Genomic DNA, 15,853 nt, shown 5'->3' on the forward strand with positions numbered 1-15,853 from the left:
ACAAAGTAATAAGAAATATAAATTCCCCTGTTACCTCAACCCTTTGGTACTAAAAGGGTTTCCCTTGTACAAAATAGGGCTCGACTTGTTCCTTACTTCTCAATAAGTTCCACCAACAATTTTCTACAATATATAAGTGATCCACATCACTTATTATGACAAATAGCATCAATGAAGACTATAACTCATACCACACAACTTGGGTCTATGAGCCATAATCCATCCCAATGGTTCATATATTTAACCAACCATTTACATAGTATCACTTAACCACCAAAACCATTTATTAGCCATCATTAGGCTAATTTCCAATTTATATAATTTTTTATCAATTAAAAACCTTCACTTAGTGTCACCAACTTTCACCATTAGCCCTTATAATGAAAACCAAACCTTAATTTAAATCTTATTGGGCTCAAATAGCAAAATTATAACTAAATCAATAAGCTTAAACCATTAAAGAGCAAAAACCCAATTTCTCAGGATTTATTTTTTGTCCAAAACACCTCTTTTCATCCAATTATCCACTCAAAACATTAGATCACTATATAGAAACTCAAAACATGCTCCCTAGAATCCAAAGAAACAAAAGCTTACAAGAATAAAGCCTTTGGGATCAAAATCTAAAAATTTTCTCTTCCAAAAATTGAAGAAAATCAAGAGAAAGAGAAGAGAATTGAAGTAGGGAGTTTACCTATCGTGTAGCCGAGCTCGCAACGGTCGCAAAGACTCATAGATCTAAGCCTAACTCCCTCCCTTTCTCTTCTCTTCTTCCTCTCTCCCTCTCATATGTTTCCTTTCCTTTCCTTTCCAATTCAATTTCTGCGTTTCTGCATCAATTTTGGTCTTTAAATTGCTGGTCAAAAAGTTTGGGGAAAATTACAAGAAATGGCCCAACATTTTTTATTATTGCACAAAAGCCCGGGTCAACTTTGGTAATTTTTCCCATAGTTAAAAATCAAATAAAACCAAACTTTTGCTTAGTAAAATTCAAACTCTAGGCCTCTATCAAATTATTCTAAATTTTAATTTAATTATAAATATTTTATTTTATTTTTATTTATTTTTTTTAAATAAATTTGAGTCTTAAAATTTTTAGGATGTTACAGAGTTCACTCATAAGAAGAAGTAGTAAAAGTCTATATGATAAGTATCTCCTTGGTGCCTAGTGAGACACGGTGTTAGAGATTATCTCCTTAGTATTGATGTGGGATACAGCACTGAAAGTTGACACTCCTTATCATTAACAATGTAATGTTAAAGTAACGACACCCTGATTTATGTGTGATAGAGGGAGACCATAGCCTGAAAGTGAAATAAGACACTTTTGATCGAGTGATCCTACCACTAAAGGTGAGCTCGATCCATTGTAAATGTGTACTTGATTCAAGAGCTTACAGTTTCTATCGGGGTGATATGGAGGCTCGAATGGTAGAATGATTATGCTAGTAGTAAATAACCCGCGTTCATGGAAATGATATGTTTGAATATACTAAAAGAGTATTTTTGAAGTATATAAGCTTTATTAGCTTTTGGTTGTACATGTTAATTGATAGTAGTGAATTATTCTATTACTAAAATGTTTATGTCATCCTGTGGTTATATTTTATAGGTGAGGACTCCAGTAGAGGTAAGAGGAAGGAAGGGGTGACCAAAGAGTGAAGAGTTCTTCTTCCTTGTCTTTGATTTTTGTAACAAATATATTGAATATAATGCCAACTTAGGATCATTTCATTATTTTGCTATCACTTGTATGAAACTCTATGTGATGTGTGCGTATCTCAACCTAAAATTATGGTGCTTGTGGATAAGTGAGTGTGAATGGCCAAAATACTTGTACAAGTGATTTATTATATTAACTATGTGTTGGAATGACCAAAATGAGATTTATATTGAATTTTATCCACCCTTTTGTATTGTTAAAATTTGGGAGTTTGGTAGTCATTTTAAGTATGAATGGTTATTTGTGTGACATAATTGGCCATGTATGTTGTGTGTGGTTCATTTGAGTTGGTCAAAATTTTTTTAGATCTAATAGCATTTGATGGTGTGAATTGGAGAATGTGTTTTGAGGTGAAAACGGACCATTTTCGGTTCAATATCCATCTTTTTAATGAATGATTATTTGAGTATGAAATTGGTGCCATTAGTTAGAGGGCTCGAAGAGCTTTGTGTGTACATTTAAACCGCTCAAATTGGATTTCGGATGATGAAACGATACACTCTAAAAGTTCAAACTGCTGTGATGATAGCAGTCTACTATCATGATAGTAGGTTTATGTCGTGGTGCAACGCAATGCGTGCTGAGGAACTTGTCCCTCTATGCCATCCATTGCAGTAAGTGTGGCCTGTGTCATAGTGGATGAGCTAGTTTCTAGGGAAATTTTAGCTTTCTTCTACTTATTTTCAAGTGCTATTTGCTTCTCATACTTTCATTATTTTATTTGATTTATTTTAAATCATAATTTAAGCTCAAACAACTTTTCAAAAAGAATTTTCTTGGGATCCTAAACATTTTTAACTATTTATTTTTAAATCCTTGAGTTGTGATAACTTTTATTTAGAATTTTAATTAACTCATATTATCACAACAGCGTGTTAGAATATTGTCTTGGTAATATTAAGGAGGACATTACACAACAAGCTTTATCATTAGTGAATGTGTGAAGCAAAATTCTTCCATAAGTACTTCAATATATGAACCATCAACATAACAGTTGTTTAAATCCCATTTTTTATCATAAGAAATGACGAATTAAGCATCCTCCATATTTATATGATAAAATAGTATCGGTAAGTTTTTGTTGATATGACTTATATATTAGTGATATACAATAGTATATCGCAGATCCACATAACCAGACAATTAAACATAAATTTGTTTATTATTAATATGCAATCGTATATCAATGATGTAATATTGCATATTAGTAACACAACACATAATCATTTGTCCAAAATAGATCAAACACAATTTATAAAAAATTTTGAACTCTTAGCTTATCATAGAAAATCAAGTATCTAAACTAATAAAATAAAAAAAAATCATGAACAATGAGAGAATAACATGTGTTTTCTAGTAATAATGCAAACAAAGTTTCATAATCAATGATAACAAATCATAGATTATGAACAAATGAACAACTATTAGGTAAAGATATTATCGATAAATGTGAAGATGGTGAATGATAGATGATAGATTCTAGCCTATTGTTCAACTTCCATAAACCAGAGTCAAATGATCAATCCTACAAGTATTAGATCAAGCTATTGAGAAACATTTGACAGTAATTCTCCTAAGGAAATAAAGGAAATGAATGATTGTGAAAAGGGGAGAAATAAGATGGTTGTGGGTGTAGGGAATCGATTCAGCTAACTGAAGGTTAAAGAATTTAAGTAAATGTTAAAATCATTTAATTACACAAGATATATTCTTAGCCCATTTTATGAGGAAGTTATTGTTACATGTTTTATATATTTGTTCTGTTGATAAAAAGGGAAAATCACCTCTAACTAATTTTGTGAATAGACCATATTTTAAAATATTTGAAAAGCTCATTCGTAATTTATGGAAATTCTATTTTTCATGGCCATTGAGCGAATATTCTCTATATATATGGATCTTGAAAACTTTTAGTTTCTCAAATTTATTTTATATTTTTTTTCAATTACCATCTTAGTCTTTTAAGATTTAAAACATGAATTGAATATCAAATTAATTTAATATGTAAAGTGTGTTAACCACTGGCAAGTATATATAGTTAAATAAAAATAAATTAACTTTTAAATTAATTTAATTTTTTTATCAATTTAGTCTCTCATATCATGTTTTGTTACTTTAATTTTTAAAAATTTGAGTTTGTGTCTTGTGGGTAACGCCACCTCCTTCTGTTGGAAGAGATCCTGAGTTCAAATCCAATATTGACATGCTTGTGTGCATGTCTGAGTGCATGTGTCTCCCTTTTTATAACAAAGGTCTAGGTTTAATATTTCATTATCCATGGAAGTAAATTTTAATAGTGTTACCTACCTCTTAAACAATAATCACTAAATTGATAACCAAAACAAACTTAATAGACCAAATCAGAAAAAAGTAGATCTAAGGAACCAATTATCAGTAACTGATCAGTTGAACTTTGAGCCTAAAAGTTTCATCATCTTGATATTATTCATCGATCTTCAAGCTTCAAAACATCCCTCTCTCCCTCTTTCTATTCTTCCACCTTGGCGACGCACTTCTCAATGAAAGAACACTGTTCCCAGGCTTTCTTGCTCCTCCTCAGGATCTGAGCCTTATGATTCTTAAAGTCCTGGGATCGAGCCAGCGTCTTAGCCAGCTCTCTGTGACACTTCTTCCCCATCTTTACAAGCTTGTCACAGCAAACATAGCTCACAAGCGTCCTCTTATAGAACAAGAAATCCACCACCTGTTGACCACACTTGTCCGTCAGCTTCTCGCCGCACTTGCCCAGCCAATCGTAGTATCCCTTGTAGGGTTCCGGCGGTAGCTCGTGGCCTTTCCAAGATCTCTTCCTCTCCGCCGGTCCCTCGGCCGGAGAATCAGCAGCAGCTAGGGTTTTTCTCACTGCACATGAAGAAGAAGATAGCAAAATGATGCAGATCGTCACAAGTAGAGAACCCAGAACTTGATTATGAGTACTGTGCTTTCCCATTTTGTTGGGTTTTAATTACGTGCTGAGGAGGAAGAAGTTTCTTTATAAATACGTAGGTGGCTCTGGGGTTACAGGTTTGAAAGAGAAGTTATGAGTTTTTTCTTTTTATGTACTGGGCTTGAGTTACAATGCTTGTTAAGTTTGTTTTGTCAGTTTTATTTTCCGTCTTAAATTTTATTTGGTTTCATCAATTTAGTCCTTTGATTTTACTTTAGGTGTTTTTTTGGGTCTGTAGAGCGTCGGTTTAATTTGAATTTGATTGAGTCGTTTTAGATGTTGACTAAAACGAAAGGGTCCTCTCTCTCTCTCTACACACACACACACACAAAGAAAAGTATATTTTAGGATCATAAACTAATTTTTTTTATTTAATGAAAGATATTTTAATCATTTCTTATTGATCATAAATTAAATTTAATCTTTTTACTTTATACAACATTTTATTTTAATCTTTTCATTTTATAAAGTATCTTTTTAGTTCTTTAATTTTAATATTATTAGTTTTGTTTTAAAAAATTTTTACATCAAATTTTTAAATATTAATAAAATATTATTAAATTTTAATATATAAATTTTATTTATTTTTAAAATAACAATGATTGATATGAAAAATAATCATTTAAAATTAATGATATTAAAATTAAATGGTCAAATCAAAATCGTATATAAAGTTAGAGAATTAAAAATATATTTTAATTTATTTTTAATTTTATCACTTTATCCTACAATGTAATTTAAGAATTTGTAGTCTTGATTTTTAATTATATTGTTAATGTGGTCTTTTATTGATTTTTTTTATCTTTAATTTTATATAGTAAATGATTAAAATGGAATCCGGTGGAAGCCCAAAATGCAAGCCTGGTCTTGTTGCTTTTGGGCTGGTCACTTGGATCCCTTTATTTATCCAATATACGCAGCGTGACACTGATATCACAAAATTTCAGACAAACCCAGCATAAACCCTTTGTCTGGGTTCTCTCTGAATTCACCGACGAAGAATTAGTTGAAAGTTGAAACTGTTGAGTCACAGTCACGTTCACTCACCGGCCACAAGAATTTGGTTTGTAATTGTCTGATATCCCTTTTTGATTAAGCTGTGATTTTTTTGCATTGACAATGAACTCGTAAATTCCTTGATTGATTCTTTGTCATTGGGAACGGCATTTTCTGTGCTCAGCTGATCGTCATGTTTGTTTATTTATTTATTTATTTATTTTTGCTATTGGTATTTTTGCTGTATGGCTTTCCAGTTACGATAAGTGTGAATTGTCCTCTGTTTTGATAATGTAGATGGGTTATGATTAATTGTGGCTATTATTGGCTCAAATTGACTTGTGCGTCTTCTCAAAGCTCAAATTGAAGTCAATTATTGTTTATTGACTAAATGTTCCAGCGATGGAAATGCGATTTTGTACAATTGTTGCCCAAGGCTTCTTCATGGTTGGTTTTGCAATCCCTGAGTCTTGTCTTTCTATGAGTATAACTGGAAGGAGTTGTACAGTGGTATTGCGTGGAATGAATCTCATGCTTATGATTAACTTGCTCATTGATTTGATTGTACCATTCATATTTGCTATTTTCCATTGCTTATTGTGAACAAATCACTCTCCTATACAGATGCATTATGTCCAAGATGTCGGCATCTCAAAAGGAAACAAATAAATTGTTTATGTCGATCAGGGAAGGAGAGAGAAAGCCATTTGACCTTTTACGTACTGTACGTGGTAAGTATTGACATTGCAATTTAAATTTGTGTAGATCCAGTTCATGGATACAAAGTAGTAGGATTGGCCTTGATACATTCTGGGTATGGGGGGCTTGGATCGGATTCATATAAGTGGACCACAAAGCCGAAGGAGGCTGGTGGGTCTGTGTTTGATCTCCGTTGACTAGTTCTGTGCTGTCTTCTTATTGTATTATACATAACTTAGAGCTGCTTGACTGTATCAATTTTTTATAATATTACATCAAGTGCTGTTAAGGTGAAGAAGCAGTCAGGCTTTTTTTTTTTTTTCTCCTTTGATGGGGGGGGGGGGGGGGAACAGATTTCAGTAGAATCTCATGTAAGAAATGAGGGCGTTGAAAGTACACAAGACAACTAAAGGTTAAGCAGGATGCTTGAAGTCAATGACATTTAGATGTATAAAGTTTGATCCTTAATTTTATTAAGGCATCAAATGAGATGCAATGCAATGTAGATGTACTGCAAGTGATCTCTGGGATATTGGTATACAACAACAACAACAACAACAACAACAAGCCTTTATCCTACTAGGTGGGGTCGGCTACATGGATTGTAAGACACCATTGTGCTCTATCACTCTGGGATATTGGTATCCTTATGTTAAATGTTGAAAACTGTGATCAGTGGAATTTGTGTGTGTATTTGCATGGAAATCTTATCCAATAAATCTGTTTCTTGTGTTTCCTTGGAGAGGTTCTATTAAGGTGTAGATGGGGATTATTTTCAATGCTCAAAGTTACAGTTCCATTTTCATTGTTGTTGTTGAGCGAATAATTTTTTTTTATCCCATGACAATCCAACTCTTTTATTTAAGTTTGAAATGCACCAATAACTGGCTTATTGGTATTAAAGTAGAAAGTATGCTACCCCGAGAGTTTAAATTACCATATTAAATATTTGCGTATCGTGTGAGTTTAGTTTTGTCAATGATCACAGTAACCTTCCTTGCTCTGGGTTCTGGTGCAACAATTGAAATTAGTCTAATATTACATTTTTTTTTATCTATCTCTTTAAATATAATGATGTTCTTCATGGTCTGCTAATGAAATTTGCAGATGGGTGCATTGCTGGAGGTGCTGCTGGTGTTGTTGTAGAAACAGCCTTGTATCCAATTGATACTATAAAAACTCGACTTCAGGTGCATTAAGTTCATGAAGTCTAGATTTTTTATTTACACTTTATCTCTTCATAACTTGCATGAGTTTACACTTTTGGATTGTTATCCATAGAGTACCAGGAGTGGTTGTTGGTCTTAAAATGCTGTGGCATAACACTACTTTTGTCATGTCCATTACAGTATGGCCGTCATAACATGTTTCATATCATAACTTGAATTCTGTGAATGCCATTAACTACTTCTCAAACAACATCTGGTTCATAGCATCCTTATGGATGACGTTTGAGAATTTGTCTGCAAACTCTTTGTGATCTAATGGACCATCTTTTCCCAATTTTTATTACTTTTTTCCTGGAATGTAAAGGCCTGATTAACAGTCCCTTCCTTTTGCATAAAGAAGTAGTGTTTTTAATGCTTTCAATCCCTTCCTTTTGCTGTTTATCTCCTTTGCTGTCCCCTGGCTGTCATTGATCCTTTGATGTAGTCTATTTTCAAGTTTCGGTTTGCTCTTCAAATATGTATAGTTAACAATTTTGTTTCACTTATTTTACTTTTCTTCTGATAACAGGCTGCCCGTGGTGGAGGGAAAATCATTTTGAAGGGTCTATATTCTGGATTGGCTGGAAATCTTGCTGGTGTCTTACCGTGAGTAGGCCTTTACTTCAAGATTCCTTATATGCCATCTCCTATGCAATTTTTATGGCATTATTTTTAGCGTTGATCCTTTCTATCTGCATTTCATTTAAAATCATTCAGTACCACCTAGATAATAATTGATCATAGCTTACATGTAATGAATTCATTCTATTTATTTTAAGCTTCTGCTTTTACCTTTTAGGAGTTGACAAAGAATCTTCATTTGTCCTCAAATCATCCACTAGCATTTTTTTCTACTCATCAGTTGGGATATTCTTATGCTTTCTGCAAAGATGGTTTTTACACTATATTTGAAAGTTGTATAAAAATTGGCAAATGGCACAGAGGCTATCAACGATATTTATTTCTGAATATTAAACTTTCCTAAGATGCTTGAGAATCCAGGATTTGATTGTTTTTAATATAATCATTGTCTACTATAGGTAATAGGTTGTGGCATCATAATGTACAATATAAATGTAAATATTTATATTTTAATGTGAGTGTGTGCAAACACTCATTCTGCAAACTGAACCTTTTCTACCCTTATTTGACTCTTGTGAGAAAATCGTGTCAGTCTGTTTAAATTTCATAATCTTTGGCAATAGTAGTGGGCCCTAATTGATTGAATTGTGTGGTGCTTACGCCTGATTGACCACTTTCCTCCCATTCTTTACAGAGCTTCTGCAATTTTTGTTGGTGTATATGAACCCACAAAATTGAAACTGCTAGATTCCCTGCCTGAAAATCTCAGCGCTGTTGCTCATTTTGTAAGTTGTTTCCATGTGGAAAAGGATCTGGCAATCTTGTTATTATTGAAGCAGTAATATTTAGCTTGCAGCGTGCATGATAGTTACTTATGTCAGAATAACATATTTAGGGCCTGTTTGGTTTCTATTTTCAAAAATAGTTTTCTGCTTTTAAAAACAACAAAAATTAAAAAACTTGTTTGGAGGAGTGTTTTTGAATATAATTATTTCCAATTTTCGAAAAGAAAAAATAGAAACATCTTAAAGTTGTTTTCATTTTATTTTTCTTATTTAAAAAATACATAACATTTGATTATTAAAAGTTACAATTATCTTGATCAATAATTATCATAAATCATCATCATTAATTGCTGGTAGCCATCAATACTGACTGATTTTTTAATTCTAAAATTGTTTTTAAATTAACACAACCAAACTTATTTTTCCTGTTGTTTTGTTTTGGAAAACAATTTTACAAACTGTATTGCAAAACAGTTTTTAAAAACAAAAAATGAGAATAGAAATCAAACAGGCCTAATCACTTCAATTTTGTTTATTACCTTTTAATGAGCTGAGATAAATCCTAGGATAAACAAAGCATGGGTGACTGCAAGTTTCACCTGTGAAGGTGAAAGTGCTAGTGAACATTCGTTGATATAATATGAACTGCAAGAAACCTGAAAAGTATCAAACAAGCATGTATAGTCATTTTATTAAAAGTTCATCAGAAATTCGTTTCAATTTAATTTAATGTTTTGCTGAAGCAACTGACTTCTGCAGTTTAAATGAAGCCAATGGCTTTGTATAACATTATAAACTTAAATTATAGTTGTGACAAGCAGTATTAATTAATCTAAAGTTATCAGAAAAAGCAGGCAGATAAACATACAGAAGGAAATAACTCCCCAAACATAAAATTGTGGCTTTTGCTTTTAAGAATAACCAGCGATGAATTTTGACCGCATTGTGCCAAATCACAATTTGTCTGTTTTGAGAAAACAAAGAATGGGTTTTTCATATACATTTTAGTTCACAAGAAACCGTTGCTGACGAACAAACAGATGACAATGTGGAGTTTTTTTAACTTGACATGTTAGCTACGCCTCACATTTTTTAATTATATTTATTTTCTGTTAAAATGAATGAGTTCTTTTGTTCATAATATTGAGACCTTAGTTGGGATTGATGTTAACATTAAGACTGTATTGAATGACCCTTGTACCCTTTATCTTGAGTGCACTACTGGATTCTTAATGACATAAGGTGATGCCACAGACACTCATACACACTTGCACAGATTCAAACAGGAGAGATTAGTGAGGAACTGAAACATAGAGAGAGAGAGAGAGAGAGCTGTCAGAACTTTACTCATGATATTCATTCATTCATCTATTCATCAAAGTGTGCCTTCACATGATGCTAGTGCCCAATTTATAGAGCAAAGTTTCCAGCCCAATTGCAAACGTAATAATAAGCTCCTAGCCTAGAAGATAATAATAAGCTACAACCCTAGTTTTCTTCATGAAGGAAAGCAAAAGCAAAATGCAATAATCATAAGCTACTAGCCAAGGTTTCTTTTAGAAGAAGAAAAATTACAACCAAAATAACTTAAAAACTACTTCCTTCTAAAGTAATGTCTCCCATATTTTCTGTCATAAGGCTTTCTTAAATTCTTAATAATTGGTTTGTTTCATTACCGTGTTACATATAAAATATCTTGAATGCACGCATTGATGTATGAGTGTGTGTGGTTATTTTAATAGTCCTAAGCCTAATATAGGCTGCAGGTGCCATTGGTGGTTTGGCTTCTTCTCTTGTTCGTGTTCCAACTGAGGTAATTAGCCTTTTCTCTTACACTGTCATATTTTTTCGAACTTTCTGGAGCTTGGAATTGAATCATTTGATTCCAATGCTTATAGGTTGTTAAGCAAAGAATGCAAACTGGACAGTTTACTTCAGCTTCTGCTGCTGTCCGTCTCATTGTTGCCAAGGAGGGTTTCAAAGGTCTCTATGCGGTATGTAATACCCAGTTGCGACTTGCATGTTGCGGGAATGGCCATTTAATTACATGTATTACAACTGACGAAGCAGATTATTGCAGCTGTAACATCTTTTCCTAGAAGATTTTCTTTAGTTCATATCCCCATTGTGGAAGGGGGAAGAAAACTTTTAGGTTGGTTTATGTCAGAGTGTGTATGAATACGTTGATGTATGCTGGACTATGATGAGCTATTTAATTATTAGGTATAGGAGGACCGTATGCAAACCTTGCTCTTGTTTTGTTTTCCTTGGCTTACGTATTATTTTCCTGATATTGCAGGGATATGGATCCTTCCTATTGCGAGATTTGCCATTTGATGCCATACAATTTTGCATATATGAGCAGCTTCGGATAGGATATAAGTTAGCGGTAATAACATAGATGTGGCCTCTAGGTTTAAGGATATTTTGATTGGGTTTGAATTTACTTTAAATGAAACTTTTGGTTCATGTAACGGGATATTCCACAAAACTAACATAATTATGTTCATTGCAATGCTGCCATTCAATTTACAATACTTATGGGATTTTTTGGCATCATTTTGTAGGATATTATGGAAAATTAAGATTGTAGAAAGTGGGAATTGTTAATATTTGGTTTTGCACTCTCTGCAGGCCAAAAGAGATCTGAATGATCCAGAGAATGCTATGCTTGGTGCTTTTGCTGGTACTTCATGTCCATGACTTTTTTTGTTTTTTTTTCCTCCCCGGTTGAAACTTGAAAGTATATTGCCTTCTCTTAATTTAATGGGTGTTTGATTTCATGTTGGAAACCTGGGTCAACTGGCTAAATCGGTCACTTGGTCAGTCTTATCCATCAATCAATCCAGGATCAACCCAAATATTGCCCCTTCTAAGTCCAAAGCCTAAAATGACATTTTGATATTTTTTTTTTAAAAGAGAAATAATACATTCATATTTTTGGGGCTGAAAGTTATGTTAAACTGATCGTGTAATTTCATTGAAATTTGGTCTATCATATGGCTATGAAATTTTCAAAATGTACAGATTGATATGCTGCAGTTTTGGTTTATTAATGTGGCAAAACGACATTCCATTCTATGAATCTGTACAATAGTGCTAGAAATTATAGTCAAATATAAATATTTCTATATATTTTAATTATATTATATTATTATAATTATGATTGGTCTGACCTTGGTGGGACTGCTGACCTTTAAACTATTACCTTGACCACTTCAATAACTCGTTCAGTCTTCACTGTCTTGGTTGAAAATGGTAATGATTAACTTGACAACTTGCAGGTGCTGTAACTGGAGCAGTTACAACTCCTCTGGATGTTGTAAAAACCAGATTGATGGTTCAGGTTCTGACAATCTGCCTTCCCTTTCACTCCCCATGAAACATGTTTGATCAGTGGTTGTGGTTTGGTTTGTTACTTAACATTTGTTGTGCCTCTCATCAGGGATCACAAAGCCATTACAAAGGCATTAGTGATTGTGTGAGAACCATAATCAAAGAAGAAGGAACTCAAGCTCTTTTCAAGGTATATGACCATTTCATACTATTCAGTGTTAACATTAATCCAATTCTTTTTCCCATAATCAAATTCGAAATGGTTTATTTACACAATTGGTGCGTGTTTGGTTTCGTGTTATAGAAATTATTAATTAAAATCATGATTTTGGTGGTTTCTGATATGAAACCAAAAATGCTCTTGCATTTTATAGAACAACTTATCAATAATATTCCTTTTATCCCAAATTATAAGACAAATTTGGACATATTTCGTTGTCTCAAAATATATGACAATTTGACAAAAATAAGACTTTATTAATGATGTTTTTTTAATAGTATCCTTCAAATGGAGCGAGAATTGAAATAATTGTAGTATAATGATTAAGCATATAGATTTAAAGTTATATTAAATGAATTGCATTTTTGAAAGTTTATATTGTTGTTTTGAAAAAAGTAAATTTGTAAAGTATCATTATTGAGTTTTATTTGTTTGTATTATCTTGTTTCAAATTGTCTTATAATTTGAGATGAAAGGAATACTGTTTCACCTTCCTTATTGTTTTGTTTTTGTTTTTGTTTTTCTTTTTCATTCTCTTTTTTTTAACCTTACAGGGCATGGGGCCTAGAATTTTGTGGATAGGCATTGGAGGTTCAATTTTCTTTGGTGTTCTTGAGAAGACAAAGCAAATTCTTGCTCAAAGGCACCAGCAAGATGAGGCCAAGAGGCCAATATCTTCTGTAGCCCCAAGATGAGCTGATGCTCTAAACTCACGAGTTTTGTAGCATCCATGCTTTTCTTTCATTTAGGAAATTCATTAATTTCCTTGACCTTGATTCTTATGATTTCATTTTTAAAGAGAGTGCAGAAATAGAAGTTTGGATGTAATAATAACATGCTTTTCCATATAATTAATTATTGGGTAAATATTTATTTTTGCTCTTGATATTTTTTTCAAAGAATACTCAGTACTCTAAAATATCTCATATAACATTTTTGCCCCCTTAAGTAATCAATTCGGAGCATTCATTATCTTGCTGTTAAATCATGACAAACTTGCATTACACCAATTCTTGTGGGCCCCATTTTCTGTGATAGGTGGCTATTAATAGTTGAGGTGGAAGGTGTTGGCAAATGCAACATTAATTCTTTTTAATAAATTCTCCCGCCAACCTAACTTATGGATACCAAATGAATTCATCAACTCACTAAGAAAGAGGAGGACGACTTGGATGAGATGGACGGCATGAAGAGATCACTGCTATGGCTTTTCAAGCAAACTTGACGGTAGATTCTTCTTCATCCTTGTTAGGAAACAGTTGAAGGAGGATGACATTGTTGAAGCAAAGAGGGGGCAACGTCGAATGCAAAGGTGAGTGAAGGTTGTGTCACTGCGGTATGATGGCCACAAGGTGGACAACGTGGACTGAGGGTAATTTGGGTTAAAGGTTCTATAGGTGTCTCAACTATCACTAGGTATGTGTAAATGCATTTGAGTTGTTCGATTTTAATATGAAAGATTGCACATCAACTAGACTTTGCCATGAGTTTATTGAGTTTATTCTTGTGACAGAGAGGGGGTTGTGGCTTCTTCTAATGGCACAATAGTAATCTTGGGCAAAGGTCAAAGGTTGTCATCATTGAATTATTAGGTCATCTTGACAGGTTAGAAAAAGAGAAGGCAATATTGAGAGGAAGAATAGAGGTGGGTGGTTTAATAGTTGAGTTTGATGGCATCCACGAGTGGAAGAAGTTGAAGGCAAAAAGGGCGAGGAGCGAGATAAAATTGATCAATGAGAGAAGGAAGTTGAAGTTTGCAATCCTAGCATTGGTGTGCTGATGGATACTCTTTGCATTTTGTAAAATGACACGAGTGGTGTGTGTAAAAATTGTGTAACAATAGTTGATATATTTGAAATTTTGAACCCCCATTTATGTATGGGAAGCAATGAATGAAATTTTGAATGCTTGTTTATCATTTTGTCTTAATTGAATCTATACAATATGTTGGAAATTGTGCCATATGCCAATCATTTTATTATGAACATTGTAATTTATAATGAAATTTTCCTTTATTATCATATTATTTGCATATTCACTATGGTAATTGTATTTTAGGATAAATCGCAATGATTATCCTATATATCCTTGGTCGATCATGTTTGTGAAAACAAAGATGAAGTAAGACTGGTATGATTTTAGTTCATGTATGGAGATATGAATCAAAATTTAGGCACTTGTAAGAGTACAAGATGTTGGACTGAATTGCCATGAAAAAGCTGCAGGGATCAAGTCATAAGCTTATTGCATCTATAATTGTATCACTAAATCCTTTGACTTGACTTCATCATGAATTCTTACATGAGGGTTGCCAAACTTTGACTTAATCAAAAGTCACCTTTAATTATGTGATCATAAAAGCTATGATCGAGTTTTGTGGATTTCATGTAAAGGAATACGAATGGTCGAGATAAAATTTATCCGTCATATTAGTAGAGATGTTACTGGGCCCCTCAATAAGTGAGAGTAAGAAATGCATGGCCATGTTACAATGGAAAAAGGCTTCCATTTCTATAATTAATCTACTTAGGGATTGGGAAAGTAATGATCACATAAAGGAGGATGACGTTTTTATGCCTCATACTTGACCAAAATATCATGTGACAAAAATGATGTGATATAGTTGTATTATAGGTTTTATTGAATCATTGATCCTTATATGATTTGGGTAGTTGTAACATCTTGCTAAAGGTCACTTGCAACTTATGAACTAATGATGATATTGGCCCACTACTAACTTCATATGATCCTACAGGAGCACATACAAGAATGACCCAACTGAAGCTATAATATTCATTTAATCTAATTTTTGTCTAGATTAAAGGAATACAATATTTTAATTTAGGGTGAATTGATTTTATATTTGTGTGTGTGTGTGTATGAGATAAATACTTATATGTATATATCATATAAAATTCAAATTTAATATTATATAATATATATATATATATATATATTTATATACTTCCTCTAGTAAAAAAATATAATATTTTTAATTGAATCTCATCCCTAATAAAGTAATCACTTATTTTTAAACTAACTTTATTTTTTCATATTTATCTCTATTTAATAGGGTATTTCACCCTTAAATAATAATAAAGTGACTCATTTAATAAGGACATTTTTGTAAAAAAAGGTAATGATTACACCTTAAAAGAGTAAAAATGTCTTACTTTTTTAAACATCCAACCCTTCAAAAAATATGTTACATTTTTGAACGAATGGAGTACATATATGTGAAATATGTATATATATATATATATATATACATGTACGCATATATATACATATACATACATACATACATATATATATATATGTATATTATAATATAATATTATATTGTACTAGAATTAA

General features: G+C 32.5%; 2 protein-coding genes across 5 annotated transcripts; one reads left to right on the plus strand and one right to left on the minus strand.

Annotated features, from left to right (window-relative positions):
* Positions 1–4,211: 4,211 nt before the first annotated feature.
* Positions 4,212–4,673, minus strand: LOC129315420 (protein DOWN-REGULATED IN DIF1 11-like). The gene has a single exon (XM_054959115.1). The coding sequence runs from the start codon at positions 4,671–4,673 to the stop codon at positions 4,212–4,214; it is 462 nt and encodes a 153-aa protein (XP_054815090.1).
* Positions 4,674–5,606: 933 nt separating this feature from the next.
* On the plus strand, positions 5,607–13,351 carry LOC129305383 (S-adenosylmethionine carrier 1, chloroplastic/mitochondrial-like). 4 transcript variants are annotated; one of them, XM_054945427.1, is made up of 12 exons: positions 5,607–5,733; positions 6,291–6,397; positions 7,473–7,555; positions 8,103–8,179; positions 8,850–8,940; positions 10,700–10,753; positions 10,839–10,934; positions 11,240–11,329; positions 11,575–11,626; positions 12,225–12,286; positions 12,386–12,466; positions 13,051–13,351. In XM_054945427.1, exons 2-12 carry the CDS (start codon positions 6,298–6,300, stop codon positions 13,189–13,191), a joined length of 927 nt encoding a protein of 308 aa, XP_054801402.1. In that variant the 5' UTR covers positions 5,607–5,733; positions 6,291–6,297; the 3' UTR covers positions 13,192–13,351. The 4 variants fall into 4 exon arrangements, with proteins under 4 accessions (XP_054801402.1, XP_054801409.1, XP_054801416.1 ...); XM_054945434.1 differs by having other exon boundaries at positions 5,617–5,737; XM_054945441.1 differs by lacking the exon at positions 5,607–5,733 and adding an exon at positions 5,980–6,113.
* Positions 13,352–15,853: the final 2,502 nt, after the last annotated feature.

The sequence above is a fragment of the Prosopis cineraria genome, unplaced genomic scaffold, assembly GCF_029017545.1.
Source record: "Prosopis cineraria cultivar Desert tree isolate PC_DT_omini unplaced genomic scaffold, ASM2901754v1 PC1, whole genome shotgun sequence".
NCBI classification, from domain to species: domain Eukaryota; kingdom Viridiplantae; phylum Streptophyta; class Magnoliopsida; order Fabales; family Fabaceae; genus Prosopis; species Prosopis cineraria.

Coding starts and splice junctions, on each gene's coding strand:
- LOC129315420 (XM_054959115.1), bottom strand. CDS start 4,673: ATGGGAAAGCACAGTACTCATAATCAAGTTCTGGGTTCTCTACTTGTG.
- LOC129305383 (XM_054945424.1), top strand. CDS start 6,861: ATGCAATGTAGATGTACTGCAAGTGATCTCTGGGATATTGGTATACAA. Junction 6,970..7,472: donor TGGGGTCGGCTACATGGATT/GTAAGACACCAT, acceptor TGAAATTTGCAG/ATGGGTGCATTGCTGGAGGT. Junction 8,941..10,699: donor TCAGCGCTGTTGCTCATTTT/GTAAGTTGTTTC, acceptor AGCCTAATATAG/GCTGCAGGTGCCATTGGTGG.